The sequence below is a fragment of the Aureobasidium pullulans genome, assembly GCF_000721785.1.
Source record: "Aureobasidium pullulans EXF-150 unplaced genomic scaffold scaffold_15, whole genome shotgun sequence".
Lineage (NCBI taxonomy): Eukaryota > Fungi > Ascomycota > Dothideomycetes > Dothideales > Saccotheciaceae > Aureobasidium > Aureobasidium pullulans.
In genome coordinates, this window is record NW_021941035.1 from 39,284 (window position 1) to 53,525 (window position 14,242).

General features: G+C 51.4%; 4 protein-coding genes across 4 annotated transcripts; 2 read left to right on the forward strand and 2 right to left on the reverse strand.

Moving 5' to 3' along the window:
• Positions 1-404: 404 nt before the first annotated feature.
• On the reverse strand, positions 405-1,208 carry M438DRAFT_277985 (S-adenosyl-L-methionine-dependent methyltransferase; the record flags this gene model as incomplete). Its single annotated transcript, XM_029900966.1, has 1 exon — positions 405-1,208. A coding segment is annotated over one exon (804 nt), but the record flags the coding sequence as incomplete, so codon positions are not given.
• A 333-nt stretch (positions 1,209-1,541) lies between these two features.
• M438DRAFT_376145 (zf-DHHC-domain-containing protein) lies at positions 1,542-3,097 on the reverse strand (the record flags this gene model as incomplete). The annotated part of the gene is made up of 5 exons (XM_029908642.1): positions 1,542-2,011; positions 2,062-2,437; positions 2,488-2,632; positions 2,680-2,706; positions 2,760-3,097. The coding sequence occupies 5 exons, from the start codon at positions 3,095-3,097 to the stop codon at positions 1,542-1,544; spliced, it is 1,356 nt and encodes a 451-aa protein (XP_029758291.1).
• Positions 3,098-4,066: 969 nt separating this feature from the next.
• On the forward strand, positions 4,067-8,220 carry M438DRAFT_376146 (uncharacterized protein; the record flags this gene model as incomplete). The annotated part of the gene is made up of 4 exons (XM_029908643.1): positions 4,067-5,640; positions 5,689-6,838; positions 6,888-7,209; positions 7,265-8,220. 4 exons carry the CDS (start codon positions 4,067-4,069, stop codon positions 8,218-8,220), a joined length of 4,002 nt encoding a protein of 1,333 aa, XP_029758292.1.
• Positions 8,221-10,577: 2,357 nt separating this feature from the next.
• Positions 10,578-12,765, forward strand: M438DRAFT_322812 (uncharacterized protein). Its single transcript, XM_029902979.1, has 3 exons — positions 10,578-11,326; positions 11,378-12,094; positions 12,154-12,765. Exons 1-3 carry the CDS (start codon positions 11,074-11,076, stop codon positions 12,267-12,269), a joined length of 1,086 nt encoding a protein of 361 aa, XP_029758293.1. The 5' UTR covers positions 10,578-11,073; the 3' UTR covers positions 12,270-12,765.
• The last annotated feature ends 1,477 nt before the right edge of the window (positions 12,766-14,242 follow it).

Consider the following 14,242-nt stretch of genomic DNA (forward strand, 5'->3'; position numbering starts at 1 on the left):
TGGTACAGTGGCAGCCATCTTCGTCCATTGTTCGTGGCCTTATGCCTAATTCATTTCAACAAACGCAACAATCTGGAGCTTCGGGCACAGACGTGTACCTCTTTGTTCTCCAGCCATCGGAAGGCAACATATATTTACGTATAAATAACTGTCCACCGAGAGCGCATATCGCTATTTGCCCTCTATGGACGCTACATCTACGTAGGAAACCACCTTGCCTTTTGGTAGATGTTTCTAAAGACATAATGGTCCGGTTTCTATTCCCCTATATGTACATTACATCGTGACAGATAGGAGCATTGAGTCAATCGCAGAAAGAGCGATACAGTTATCTATAAAGCAAGGTTGTTTCTGAAAACTGGTATGCTAAAACGTTCATCGTTCCTGCCTCACATCCAGACGTATCAAATCTTTCTCGCAACAGCACGAAGCCTAATATAGTTGAGCCACTGACTCCCGTCCTCCTCCCTCGTAACCACCGTCTCCAAGATATCACAAACCTGCTTGACGATATCTTGTCTCTTGCTCTCCTCAACAACTGCCAACATCTCGGCTCCCATCAACTTGATCCACCCTTCCAATCCACCTGACCCATCTGCAGATTTGGCAGTACATTTCGTAGGTCTGTACTCCAAGTAACACTTCTCAACCTCGAAGCCAGATTTCTGCAACTGTTGCGTCATCCAAGTATCGCTTGGGAAGAACCAGGGCGATGCTTCGCGGGCGGTTGAGATAGGGACACCATTGGCGACGAGAACAGAGAGGATGGTCGAGTGGACCGCCTCGACGTTGCCTTTACCGCCCATCTCAAACACAAATGTACCACCTGGTTTCAATGCTGCATGCACGTCTTTGAAGACAGCGTCTCTGGTACTCGGCTCTCGTAAAATCCAATGTAAAGCGGCGTTACTGAACACTTTATCCCAACTGCCATCAACAGCTTCGGCGCATTGAGCAATGCGTCGGCAGTCATGGAGTTTGAAAGTACAGTTTGAAGAAGTATGCTTTTCTTGGGCTGTATTGATGAAGGAAGATGAGGCGTCAAGACCGAGGATGTAGCCTTCAGTTAGGGAAGCAGCGATCTGGGCTGTCAAGGGACCGTCGCCGCAGCCGATGTCGAGGATTTTGTCCGTCGGCTTGGGTGAGAGATAGGAAAGAACGGTGGTGGTAAGTTTGGGAACAAATCCGGCCGCTTTGGAATAGGCCTGTTCATGTCAATATTTGCAATACGTGGCTAGGTCGGAGCAATGAGGTATAGATGATTTAGGCGAGGTAGTATATATGGATTCTTTCATGATGGAATTAAAGTACCTCGGACGACCACTTGTCATTGGTTTGGCTCATATTATTGTGCTTGTACAAATTCGATGAGATACAGAATTTTTTTTTGACTCGTCGATGGGTGTTGATATATCGAGCTCATAGATGGAAGCTGAGGTGTATGCGATGCGATGTCGGGCGTCATGCTCCGCAACCGGCCTCCCCACTATCAGCCATTCAGGTAGTAATCAAGGACATGCATATCATCAGAGATGACCTGCTCAATATGTCGAACTATCATTGGCTAGATTCTTCCGCCTCATCAGCTCAGCAAGCGGCACCTCGTCCTCATCGTAGAACTCGACGTCTTCATCGACGCCGAAGTCGTTCAACCTCTCGCCCTCGGAGTTGCGCCAACCTTCTTCACCTTCACCCGGTTTAGTCGCCCATTGATCCTCTTTCTCATCATGTTCCTCATTACCCGACTCGTAGTCAGTGCCGTAAGCATAGTCTTCGTTGCGACGTTTCTGAACGTTTTTCTGGTCATATCGTATGTGAAAAGGCTGTCTTCGTCGAAGCTCTAAAGTGTCTGTGGCCACGAAACGGCGCGTCTGATCGGCTTGCTGCCTCTTGTAGAACTCGTCCGGATCCATAGAATGAGTGAAAGCGTTGGCTGGATCGTAAGCTCTTTCTGTGGGTGCCATGCGGAACATTCTGTCCGGGTCTGGTGGAGGCCACGTAGTGCCAGGAGCTGTGGTGGAATTAGCTTAGTGTTACCCATGAGGCCTTTGCGAAACACACCTTCAAGACCGTTGTCCTCAAACTCAAGACCACTCTCTATGGATGGCGTAAATGAGAAGGGCCAGAACCAGGCAAGAGGATTCCAGCTTCCCATGCCTTGAGCGATGTTCGAAAAGATACCAATGTCCCACGGATACTCTTGCCTCGTGATGCGAACCTTTGCTCCGTTCGGCCCTTCGAGAACTCCACCAAGATACTTAGCACGACGAAGCAGTGTTTCATGTCTCTCGATCTCCCAGCCTTCGATGGTGGTTGTATTTGCTCCAAGACACCACAAAGTGCGAAGAAGCAGGACGAACAGTGCAAAGACGACAACAGAGTTCAAAGCGGTCATGAAGAAAAGGCCGAAAAGCAGCATGGGGCTTGGTCCGAAGTACTGAAGAAATCATGAGTTGACGCTAGGATTCGGAGCACGGATTCACGTACACTGGGCAGCTCTCTCTGCGTCCATAGATGGTACATTCTCGACCAGAGGAGACAGCCAAGATGTGACATACCAGCAACGGCATAGAACAAGAATCGAACAAAGTGCGGGAAGGTAGTGTGCGAGACACAATTGGCTGTCCAGGGGCTGATGGGTGAGAACAATGCTGACAAAGAGATACAGGTGGAGCTTACCAGTGGTGATCCATCTTAGGAATACATCTTACAGTGTCAGAGTCTAGGCCGAATTTACTAGATATGAAGGAACGACAAACCTTTCACATGTCTTGCAGTGATGAGCTCGTGGCGGTTTATAAGCCTGACATTTGCGACACCATCTCTGCCGTTGTCGTTCGTCTTGAGAACGACGGCCTTTGAGTATCTCGCTCTGCTTTGGCACCCAGTCTTTTGGTATTCTGCCAGGATCTGTAAAGCATGCCTTGTAATAGCAAAAGAAGATCACCAAGGCATAGACATGGAGTATGACCGACTGCTGTCCGGTCAGGGGCTGAGGACCGAGTTGGCGAAGTAGCCAATGCGATGGATATGCTATTATACAGATGAGGAATGTCACTGCAGGGATCGCACACTGCTGTATGGTGAATGGTGGCATGTCGGATGGTCGGCATCGAAGGAGTTGAAGAGCTTTGGCGAAGAACGCCAGCGAGTTGATGCACGGGCCCTCATGCAGTTTCCAAGAATCCAATGCAGGCACGAATCGCACTTGAGTATCTGCACAGATATGATGAGTATCCGAATCTTGTAGATGGCAGAAGCCTCGTAATTGTCAGCATGGAATTCCACATCATGGCAACTGGGTGTTCATGAGTGAATTAACACCTGCCATCCTATCCTTTCCCCCTAGGTTCCCGGCCACTTCTAGAACGTGGTTTTGTGGAGGATCAGGTGGAGTTCTTGCCCAAACAGGAAACGCTGGTGGCGATCACACAACTGCTCTGCAAACCATCATGTGCAAGATTGGCCTTGTCGCTGCAGCTTTGCACTCTGATTTTCCTGAAGCGACGTCTGCTTGGGCGAAGAAGAGAAGAGCATTTCCGCACCCCTTTGAAGATTGTTGCAACATCCCGAGCGACTCGCAGTGCTCTGTCTGCTACATTCCTTGGCCGACAAAGTTTCGGGTAACGTCACTAAGACAGCGCCAGTATTGAAAGCCAGATAGACGACGCACGCCTGTTGAGCAAGAGCGAACTGCTGCTTTGTTGACAGCAGCCACTTAGCCGGCCGGTCCCGCGTCCTGGCGCTTCGCATTTTCAGTAACATTTCAGTGCAAACACTTCTCCCCCGGCCTTGATACCGCCTCCGTCGCATACCAGGACCGCTCGCTGGACTGTCAGGCAATGCGCGCGCCCGGCGTCGCAAGCTCCAACCCAATATGAATCCTGACGCAGCTCAACGAGGTCGACAGCCGTCTCCTTCGCCGAGACAGAGGACCAACATGAGAATCGAGGACTCATCCGCCGGCTCCGGTGGCTACTTCGACCTTTCCAATGCCTGCGACGAGGGCTACCGAGACCACTCGCCCTCGTCGCCTCTCTCCATACGCATCCCCTCCGGTCCCACCATGTCCGAAACTGCCTTTGCTGCCATGCAGTACCTCCCGATGCCGCTCCTGGTCCTCTCTAGTGAAAAGACAGTCGTGCTTGCCAATGAAGCAATGGGCAGACTGCTGGGTATAGACCTGCAACTGCCTGCGGTGGACAGTGCTGGGAGCAACGAGCAGGAGGATGCCAGCAGTGCCAGCGACATTCTTGGTGGTGTGCCTATGGACAGCCTCGGTATGGATCTTTTGCAGAACGCGAACCCTGTGTGGATGCGCTGGGTAGATTTCCTCAATACCATCAAACAGGATGCTGTCGACGCCAGCGCCCAGTCAGAGTCAAAGTCTGATGGTGGTGATATAACTCCTACTGCTGAGAGCTACGATACCGCTGGCCTGCAGTCGAAACCCGTGCCCTTGACCCGTGCCAACCTCGCCCGCACCACCGTTCACGATGCTGCTGTCGATGTCGTCTTCTCCACCAATCGAAACCCTGCCACTGGTCTCCCCCGTTCCAAAGAGGTCAACCACGACGCCAGTGGCCATATCCAATCCACCGTCATTATCACAGTTTGGTCTGCAGATGACACCGATTACTACACACTGGTCTTCACCTCTGCTGCCGAAACCCAATCCTCCTCTTCTCGTTCAAGCCACCGTACAGTTGCAAGGACACACACCACCTTCTCCTCAGGCCTAGGCTCTGGATCAAGCTCTAGTTCCAGTGGTCGTCGCACTCAGCACCAACATCGCACGAGCCTCTCAGGCAGCCCTTCTGTCTTCGCCCCTTCGCCATTGCCCAGTGGCCCTCCATCTCTCACCACTTCTGCCGCAACTCCCTCTTTATTCTCAAAGTCCAATCGCCTGAAAGACGCCCTCCTAAATTCTCTCAGCGACCCAGCCTTTGCCATGTGGAAGGACGAGTCTTTTGGTATCCCCAACAAAGCCGCCGTCAGAATGGTCTATCCTGATAGCGACGAAGGCGTGACCGGTGTTCGCGATCAGCGTGATTTCCTCTCAAGCTACATTCTTTGGAAGGAGGACTTTTCTGAATTGCTTCCTATGAGCGAGTTTCCTATCATGCATCTCATGACGACACAAAAGCGATTCACAAACAGACGCCTCGGTATGCATCACCCCAAGACTGGCGCAAAAATTATATACGACGTCGACGGCGAGACAATCACCGACAGTAAAACCGGCGAGTTCTTGGGTGGTTTGGTCATATTCCATAATGTCACTGAATATGCCAACACTATCACCGCTCAAAAGGTGCAGAACGAACGACAGTTCGAGGATATAACCAACATGATTCCACAAATGATCTGGACAACTACTCCAACTGGCCAGCATGACTATTATTCAAGGAGGTGGTACGAATATACAGGCCTGTCAGTCGAGCAAAGTCTCGGCAGCGGCTGGGAAAATCCTTTCCATCCAGATGACATGGAGTTGACGGGTAAGAGATGGCGTCACAGTCTAACCACTGGTGAAGAGTACAGAACGGAATACCGATGCCTGTCTCATGATGGAGAATGGCGCTGGATGCTGGGTCGAGCTGTGCCTATGAAGGATGAATCTGGCAAGATTGTCAAATGGTGTGTATGGTGAAAATGCTCTGATTCTCTCAAGCTTACAACGTCCAGGTTCGGCACATGTACCGATATTCATGAATTGGTCCTCGCTCGAGAAGACGCACGACAAATGAGACTACAACTCTTGCAAGTAATTGAAATGGCGAAAATCACGCTCTGGTCAGTCAACTCCGACCGCAATCTCTCGATGCTTGAGGGCGCTATTGTGTGGAACGACAACTCGAAGCACTCTGACGAAGACATTCGAAACAACGCCATCGGAAAGAACGTATACGGGCTGCTCGATGAGTCGGCCATTCTAGATGGAGATCATCATCGCGAGTACATCGAGAACATTCTCTCTGGTAAACGACTCGACGAGACCACAGAATTGCACCTGAAAGAGAGCAACAGATGGGTACGCACAAGATTTGTTCCTCTTCAGCGGGTGGAGCGCAACGCTGGCGTTGAAGGTGATACCTTCGTGGATGGCGTTGTTGCTGTCAGTATGGATGTGACAGACTTGAGGAAACGGGAAGAGCAACTTCGTGAGCGCGACAGAGAGAACTCACGTCTATTGGCGCAAAGCGAGGCCGCAAAGGAAGCTAGCAAGATGAAGTCTCAATTCTTAGCGAATATGAGCCACGAGATCCGCACACCTATTGCTGGAGTCATCGGTATGTCTGAGCTCCTATTGGATGACACCGAAGGCACTCTGACCGAGGAACAACGCGAGTGCGCTGAAAATCTGCAACGATCGGCCAATGGACTTCTTACCGTTATCAACGACATCCTCGACTTTTCCAAGGTCGAGAGTGGAAGACTGGATATTGAAGACGTCCAGTTTGATCTGAATGTCGTTGTCCGCGATGTCAACAAGATGCTCACCTTTGCGGCTGAACGCAAGGGTCTGATGTATATCGACGAGACACAAGAGCTCGAACGTCTCAAGGTCATGGGCGATCCAGGCCGCCTGAGGCAAATCTTGACAAATCTCCTGACCAACTCCATCAAATTTACCTCTGAGGGAAGCGTGAAGATGCAGGTCAGGATTAGAGAGGAGACCGCTGAGACTGTTGCTGTGGAATTTACTGTAGAGGACACCGGTATTGGCATTGAGGAAGAAGTCAGGAAGAGACTGTTCCAGCCGTTCTCACAAGCAGACTCTAGCACTGCCAGACGATTTGGTGGAACTGGTCTCGGCTTGACCATCAGCAAGAACGTAAGTGGCACCTCACTGATCTCTGTTTCTCCATTACTAACCATATCAGTTGGTCGAACTCATGCATGGTGAGATTTCTCTCGAGTCATCGCTCGGTTTGGGCACGAAAGCTTCGTTCTGGATCCCCTTCAACAAGGCTCCTTATCTATCTGGCGACTCGCCTCCGCTAGACATGGGCCCGATACCCCACCGGTTGCAATCTGAGCTATCTATGTCTGAATACAGTGGCCCACAGCCTCCAGGCTCACCTCTGAAACCGGGCATTCGCCAGGCGTCTGTAGACTCGCGTCGAGCCTCGCCTGCTCAGCTCGATTTGCCTCTTGGACTTTCGGACGAGGAACGGCGGAACACACATGTCTTGGTTGTCGAAGGTTAGTACAACGAAACCCAACCAACATATCAGATCACTAACGTGTCATCGTATAGACAACCCGATCAACCAACAGATCGCCTTGAAGACAATCAAAAAGCTCAAGTTCTCTGTCAATGCTGTCTGGAATGGACAAGAAGCACTTGACTATCTTAGAAAGCCAGAAAGTCCTGATCGTCCAAGACCAGATGTTATTCTCATGGACGTTCAGATGCCAATCATGGACGGCTACAAGGCAACATACACAATTCGACACTGCGAGCCCTTTGTTGCGGACCAGCAGATTCAAAACACGCCCATTGTTGCAATGACTGCCAGCGCTATTCAAGGCGACCGAGAAAAGTGTGAGAATGCCGGAATGAACGACTATCTGGCGAAGCCTGTAAAGGGAAAGACGCTCGAGCAGATGTTGCTCAAGTGGGCAGTCGAGAAGAAGCGCAAAGCGGCCTTGTCACCACCCTCTGCCGCCACTCAGACTCCAAAACCCGCAGGCAATCCTCAAGACCATCCCCAGTCCGGTCCCTCCAGGGACACTGCCCACGAGGAGCAGCAGCCAGACACAGAGATACGCCCGACCACATCGGAACAACGAGCATCAGATGTCCTCTCGACAAAGCTTAACAAACTAAATTTCCAGAATGACTCTGTGTTTGCACGTTCGGCAGAGACTGCAGAGAGTCGTTCAATGGACCGCTTACGGAACGAAGAAAAGGCGATGCAACTACGTGATCAACAGCTTTTTGCAAGTGCAGCGACGCCGAAGAAGCTCTTGGGTATACCCACAGAGACAGCAACACAAGACAGCGTGACTGATGATCGACCCTCGAAGCTCACACGTGAGAATATTGAGAAACTGACTCGAAATGGACCCTTGGACCATGTAGTTCAACCGGACGTGGACACGTCGAGTTTGGATGTCACTGTCGACAGTATAGCTCAGCACCGCACAGGCAGACCATCAATTGGAGCTCGGATGAAGTCCGACGGCGACAAGACCGTCTTACCGGATTGATGGATCTTCATACTCGGTGCAATACGAGATTAGATGCGATGGAATTGGCGTTTTGGCATGGAACATATCGAAAAGGGGCAGGTCACAAGTTCAGGTTGAGATCCAATTCCAAGGTGCATGGTTGAAATGTATTGGCCGTGCGTAGTATTATTGTATGATCCTTGACTATAATCTTCGACTGTGCGAGCGTTTGCACGTGGAGAGATGAAGACATGCCCCCCTGGCGCGCGCGTGTGCGCGCCTAGGAGACTATCTGATTGCTCGGACCAGTTGGTAGGGGAGCGTAACTTGGCATATACCCAATCCCATAGTGGTCCGTACGTACCGCATAAAAGGAAACAAGGCATCAAAAGAAAGACTTTGGAGATTCAACTGGTATGCGATTCGATAACTCCTTACGGACGTACAATAATGGTGTGCACACGCATGCGGTCGACACGGGAAACAAAGTTTGGACGATCCCACCAGAGCCAAGACACTGGGTTGACAATCGTTAGTCCCTTGGGATGCTATCTGCCATTTTTCTACAGCCCAAGATGTTCCAGACGGCGGTCCAACGAGTTGGGTCGGGGAAAAGGCCGTCGTCGCTCGGACATGTTGAGAGCACATGGAAAGTGGTCGTTCGCACGACACAAAACCCACATCTTTGCCAACTTTATCTTCCAACGCCTTGGCTGGTCCACGCCCAAACGTGTCTCCGACTATCAGCCGCATGGTTGATCCATCTGGCGCACGACGGATCCCGCATTTGACAGGACTAGAGTGCAAAAGGAGGCATGCTGAATGAATCGCAGACCGGATAAAGATCAGAGCTATTCGGAAGTGGACAGTGAGATGCCTATTTGGGCGAATTGCAAGGGAGGAGAAGCAGCCAATTGCAGCAGCTAGCAGCTTCGCACACATGTATCACACGCGCACCTGAACATTCTTGTCTAGGAACGCCACCAATCAAGCAAGAAGTCTCTTAGATGCGTCTTGCGGCCGTTGTGGCAGGTCTATTTCGACCTCGTGCTGCTTGTTTCGTTCTCTTACGATGCCGATAGCATGGGACATGGTGCAAAAAGTACCGACCGCCGGCAGTGCAACCCTGAGTTGTGACGGTCGAGGGGTACGCAGAAGAAGAGCGGTGCACTTAAAGTGTGGCTGGCGGAACGATCGGCATGTAGTGTGCCTTTTGACCGCAACGATTCTCTGGGCAGACAAGCGTAGCTCCATACAGGCTTTAGTGCCAGGTAATGTTTCCACTAATCTTTAATCATGGTACCATGGAATATCACAACGCTGTGGACCTGAACCGTTGTGGCTTTCTTACACTCTCTACGCGAAGGGGAAAAGCAAACGCCATGAAGTGTATAAGAGTCATTGACGGATGTTTATTGGGGTATCCCGAATTGAGGCATGACGAGAACCTTGGGACGCTTGGAAAGCCCGATTACGGCTGCGGCGTTTCTTGAAACATACCTTCGCAGCTAAGCAGCTCCAAGTGGCTTGGAAGCATGAACCCAATGAGATGGCGTTGCTCGCAACGAACAAGACAAGGGGTTATGGCTACATTATGGTTAAATGTCTTAGCTTGGGACGGAATCTCCACCTCCGTAAGCCACCGACCTGCCAGCCAAACGCCATGTCCAAGCGTCAGAGTTGCCAGCCAGTCAACGGCACGAGGGACTGAATCCGACAACGGCTTTTTTGCTTTCGTACGAAACCACTCCCGGTCGGACGAGAAGAGAAGGAGGCAAATGGCAAACAGCACGAGCAGAAAAGTCAACTCGCCGAGTAGCCCGTAAAGCTCAGGCTTGTGAGCTGAAGAGAGTGAATGAGATGGGACCAGTAAAAGTCAGATGGTAAACAAATGTCTGTCGATAATGCCGCATCATTCATGCACAGGACAAGTTCCAGGTTAACGGGGTCGACAGATTCCCAATTTCTTGATGTTGGCAGAAAAGGAGGGAAGGTGCTTTGTGCTTGGAGCAGCGACAGGACGGCGTCAGCTTCGACGCATCAACCAACAGATTCAAGAGGGTGCTAGGGACGCAGGAAATGGTGGAGGTGGCAGTGTAAACTTTGACACAAGGTGAGTCTCAATCAATTGAACCGCTCGCACTCGGAAATATGTATGCACAGTTAGGAACCCACATGCTTAACGAGTCAGAAAGGCCGTCGCGCTAATCAAGGCTAGGAATGAGAGAAGTGGAGACTTGTCACGGACGGCGATTGGCTGCTAAGGTTGAGCCCTGCAGGAAGCTAAGACAGCCACATCGGCCTGTAAGTCGACGTCAGTGGTGACTCGCTGGGCAGGAGCGGTTTATTTCTACCTCTCCTCCCCGCTGATCGTCGACGGTGATCCTTTACATTTCACGAACAGGCCCACCTTTGTTGAAGACTTGAAACGCCTACGGTCCTCCGCACAAGTCCAAAGTCCCAAGACGACAAATCTTTTACCTCTTTCAGACTCGTCCACTGTCAGCACCCCAACCTCATCTACCCTCCGTCCGAAATCGCCTCGAGCTACTTGCTGGCCCTAGCATCTTTCCCTTGGTGATTAAGCTTTTCGGCCCATCCACCTTTAGAGGCTTAGCAAATCCCGCTTTTTGACGCGACACCTGAACAACCAGAGGTCACGCCTGCTGAGGAAACTCGAAACACATAAACTTGCTGATCCCCTCGTTGGACGCACACTGATCGTCCTCTCCACGTTCTGTGAAGCCATCTCCAGCGTTGATCCTTAAACCATCGACACGCGCTGTGAGCCTCGTTTCTCTACCAACCACTCGACATCAACAACATCAGTCTTTGTTTCCTCGTTTCATCCTCTCAAACCTTCTCTCTCCCCCCTCTATACCTCTATTCACAATGGCAATGGCTGTCGACAACCGCCAACAGGTCACTGGCCTGTCTTACGACCACATGCGCTACCCCGCGCCGCACTTCACCAACCCTTGGGTCTCTGGTCCCGCCCCGAGCCACCACCTTTATGCTACCTCGTTGCCGCAACCTTCGATGGTCAGCGATCCCGGTGCACATCACTTGGTGGCGAGAGCCCCCAGCGTTAACGTGTCGATGCCCATGCACTCAAGTGCCATGCCGGCTCCTACTCTGGCTTCAGGTATTGATTCTTTGGATGCTCTCTATGCGCAATCCAGCTTACCAGGCCAAGACGGTCTCAGTGCTCCTCGTCCCTATGGTTCGACCTATGTTACCTCTGGTCCCTCCTCCGGGGCCATGTATGCTCCCACCTCTGCGCCCTCATATGCCCGCGAGTACTCCAACAGCAGCCCCTACGCTGCCTACCACCAGGACCGTCGCTCTTCGCACCCGTCAGTAGCATCGAACAGTTTCCTTGGAAACCCCATACTCGCACAGAAGCACCGCCAGAGCAGTTTAATTGACGTCAACAGGCTGAACGCCGCTTCTACCGAGGCTGAGCGCAACAGCTTCAGTGATGCACTGGATGCCAGCAGAGGCATGGTCGCCATGAGCCAGGACATTACTCCTAGAAACATCTATGGCAACCAGGGCTCGAGCAGAAGCTCGTCCGACTCATATGGCTTCCCCTCTACACACTCAGCCCACTCCTCCATCTCCTCCGCCAGCACCTACCCCTCATCATACTACGGCTCTGTTAGCGAGGCTTCATATGGCGACTACAGCTCAGCGAGCGAGTCTGTCGACACCTCATCTCGCACGTTGCCCCGCCCCACCGGTCTGTCTGGCAACGTCGCCCTCCCTCCTGCACCTCAGTCCATGATGGGCCAATTCAGCTCAAAGGTTTCATCGAGCTCGCAGAAGAAGCACAAGTGCAAGATCTGCGACAAGCGCTTCACCCGCCCCAGCTCGCTCCAAACCCATATGTATAGCCACACTGGCGAGAAGCGTAAGTTCTTTCCCTCACTCCTCAATATTCGAAGTAACACAATCTGACAACCATGACAGCATTTGCATGCGACGTTGAGGGATGTGGTCGTCACTTCTCAGTCGTGTCCAACCTTAGACGCCACCGCAAGGTGCACAAGGGCGAAGACTCCCACGCCTCTCCGGATGACGAGTAAGCACGCAGTATCACTGCTTGCGGCTGACTCAGGCCTCGTCGACATTCCCGATTAACCACTTCTGATTCTTGATCACACGCCTTGTATCATGTGTATTATTATATTGTCTGGCTATCACCGCCATGACATGTCCGATTCCAGCGACATCAGAATACGCTGGCGGATTCACGCGCCTTCGTAATCTTCGGGAGCCCTTTTTCTACTTTGTCCAACCTGGAGTTTGGATCATGAACCTCTTTTACCGGAACTCTAATAACTTTCATCGTCAATCGCTACACTTTCTACTTGATACCCATGGATTTGGAGATGGCTTTTTGTGTTTTACACTCTGGGCGTACATGGCGCAACATCATTCTGTTTTCTTTGTTGTTTTTCAAGACTGGCGGTATTCTCTGTACTATATAAACGAGGCATTACTACTGCACGAGATGTGGTGTATGCCCAAAAGCTACTACGGAATATGAACTTGCAATTATTCAATCAAGTACCCATCCCGTTCAATATCCTTTCCACCGAGCGCATTCATGACTCTTGCGAAGGTGATTGACAGACCTGCCAAAACATGACTCGGTGCTTGATCGGAGGAAGAAGGTACGCTAGCACGACGCCATCAACGTCTAAGGCTTGCAAGAACGGGGTGGCACCTTTCCTTGGCGGGTACCTTCGGTTGAACTGTTGGCCAAATGACGCGTGTATACGAGCCCAGCAGAGCGGCCATTCGAGCGGCCAGGGTCATGGTGCGGAAGATGATCCAATCAGAGGCTACCGGTCTGAGATGGGACCTCCCCGCCGAGGTAATGATTGGCCGTGTCGGTCGTTTTGCACAGGCCTGTGACACAAGTCCTGGAACCCGAAAAGCGCAACGCACCCTCCAACTCCTCCATCACCCAGCACAAAACGAGAAGGTGGACGATGATGTAACCTCGAGTGTGACGTTGCGAGATTCCAGGACTGCCACTCACCTCACAGACCGGTCGCCAAACAGAGTAGATTGCTGACAAGGGCAGACCTTGATCGAACTGCATGTGGTCATCGCATGGCCTATTGAGGACTCGCCTTTTGTTTTGTTTTGTATTTTGGATTTCGTGTGGATAGATGGTGATGCTGATGACGGTATACCATGATGAAGACTCGAAGTATCAACAACAGCAATGACAAGCACCAGACCAAGCATGGTCAACGCACATCACTATTCCTACACATGCGTCAGGTTCTTAGAAGCAATCATGCCGACCCGTTTGTCAGGTAGGCAGGTACCCACCGCTACGGTAACGACAATTTATCACTTTTTGTTTCTTCTGTATGCAGTGGGGAACGCGATTGATGAACAACTTAGATTTGAGAAAAGGTGTGATCAATTGAGGAGCCGTGTGTCTGAACCAGTCATGAACCGTGCCTCTTCTCCTAAGGGTTCTTCCCCGTCTACTCCGGTCGGGACTCGGTGTGAGTGCATATCATGTAGATATCGGAGAGTTTGCAATTCTCCAGGATGGGCCTTGCAGATACGAGGTGTATCATGTAGGCACGTTCCGAGTCCGACACACCATCATTTGCTCTCTCCTTTTCGCTGTGGTTTGCGACTCTGTGTTGCGTGGACTTCTCCGCACAGCCTCTTGTTCATGTGGATAGATTCGCTTGTCTGTCACACCTTCTGCGTCCGTCTCGAAGCTTAGAGATGTTCTACAAGGGTCGGACGAAGGGGTTGCATACAACGTGCATACCATCGCCTTGACTTGCCTGAGGTTGCTGCTTTACCGAAGATCGACTGCACGCTTGAAGGCTTCCTGAGATGATGGAGCTCGGTTCATGTCTTTGGGTGTTTCTTCCACCAACGACATGCTTCATATGCAGCAGGGGTGAGGCTATCATGTCGAATAGAAGACTGTGCGAGAAGACCGTTCGCTTGTCGTCTTCTGCGACCAACGATGCACTCACGGTGTTGCGCGTACAATCTTCGATGTCTGCATGCTCTG

Bases quoted from the DNA above. Each gene is read 5' to 3' on its own strand.
- M438DRAFT_322812 (XM_029902979.1), top strand. From the start codon at position 11,074: ATGGCAATGGCTGTCGACAACCGCCAACAGGTCACTGGCCTGTCTTAC. The intron at 11,327-11,377 runs GTATTGATTCTT...TACCAGGCCAAG, and splicing joins GGCTCCTACTCTGGCTTCAG to ACGGTCTCAGTGCTCCTCGT. The intron at 12,095-12,153 runs GTAAGTTCTTTC...CAACCATGACAG, and splicing joins TAGCCACACTGGCGAGAAGC to CATTTGCATGCGACGTTGAG.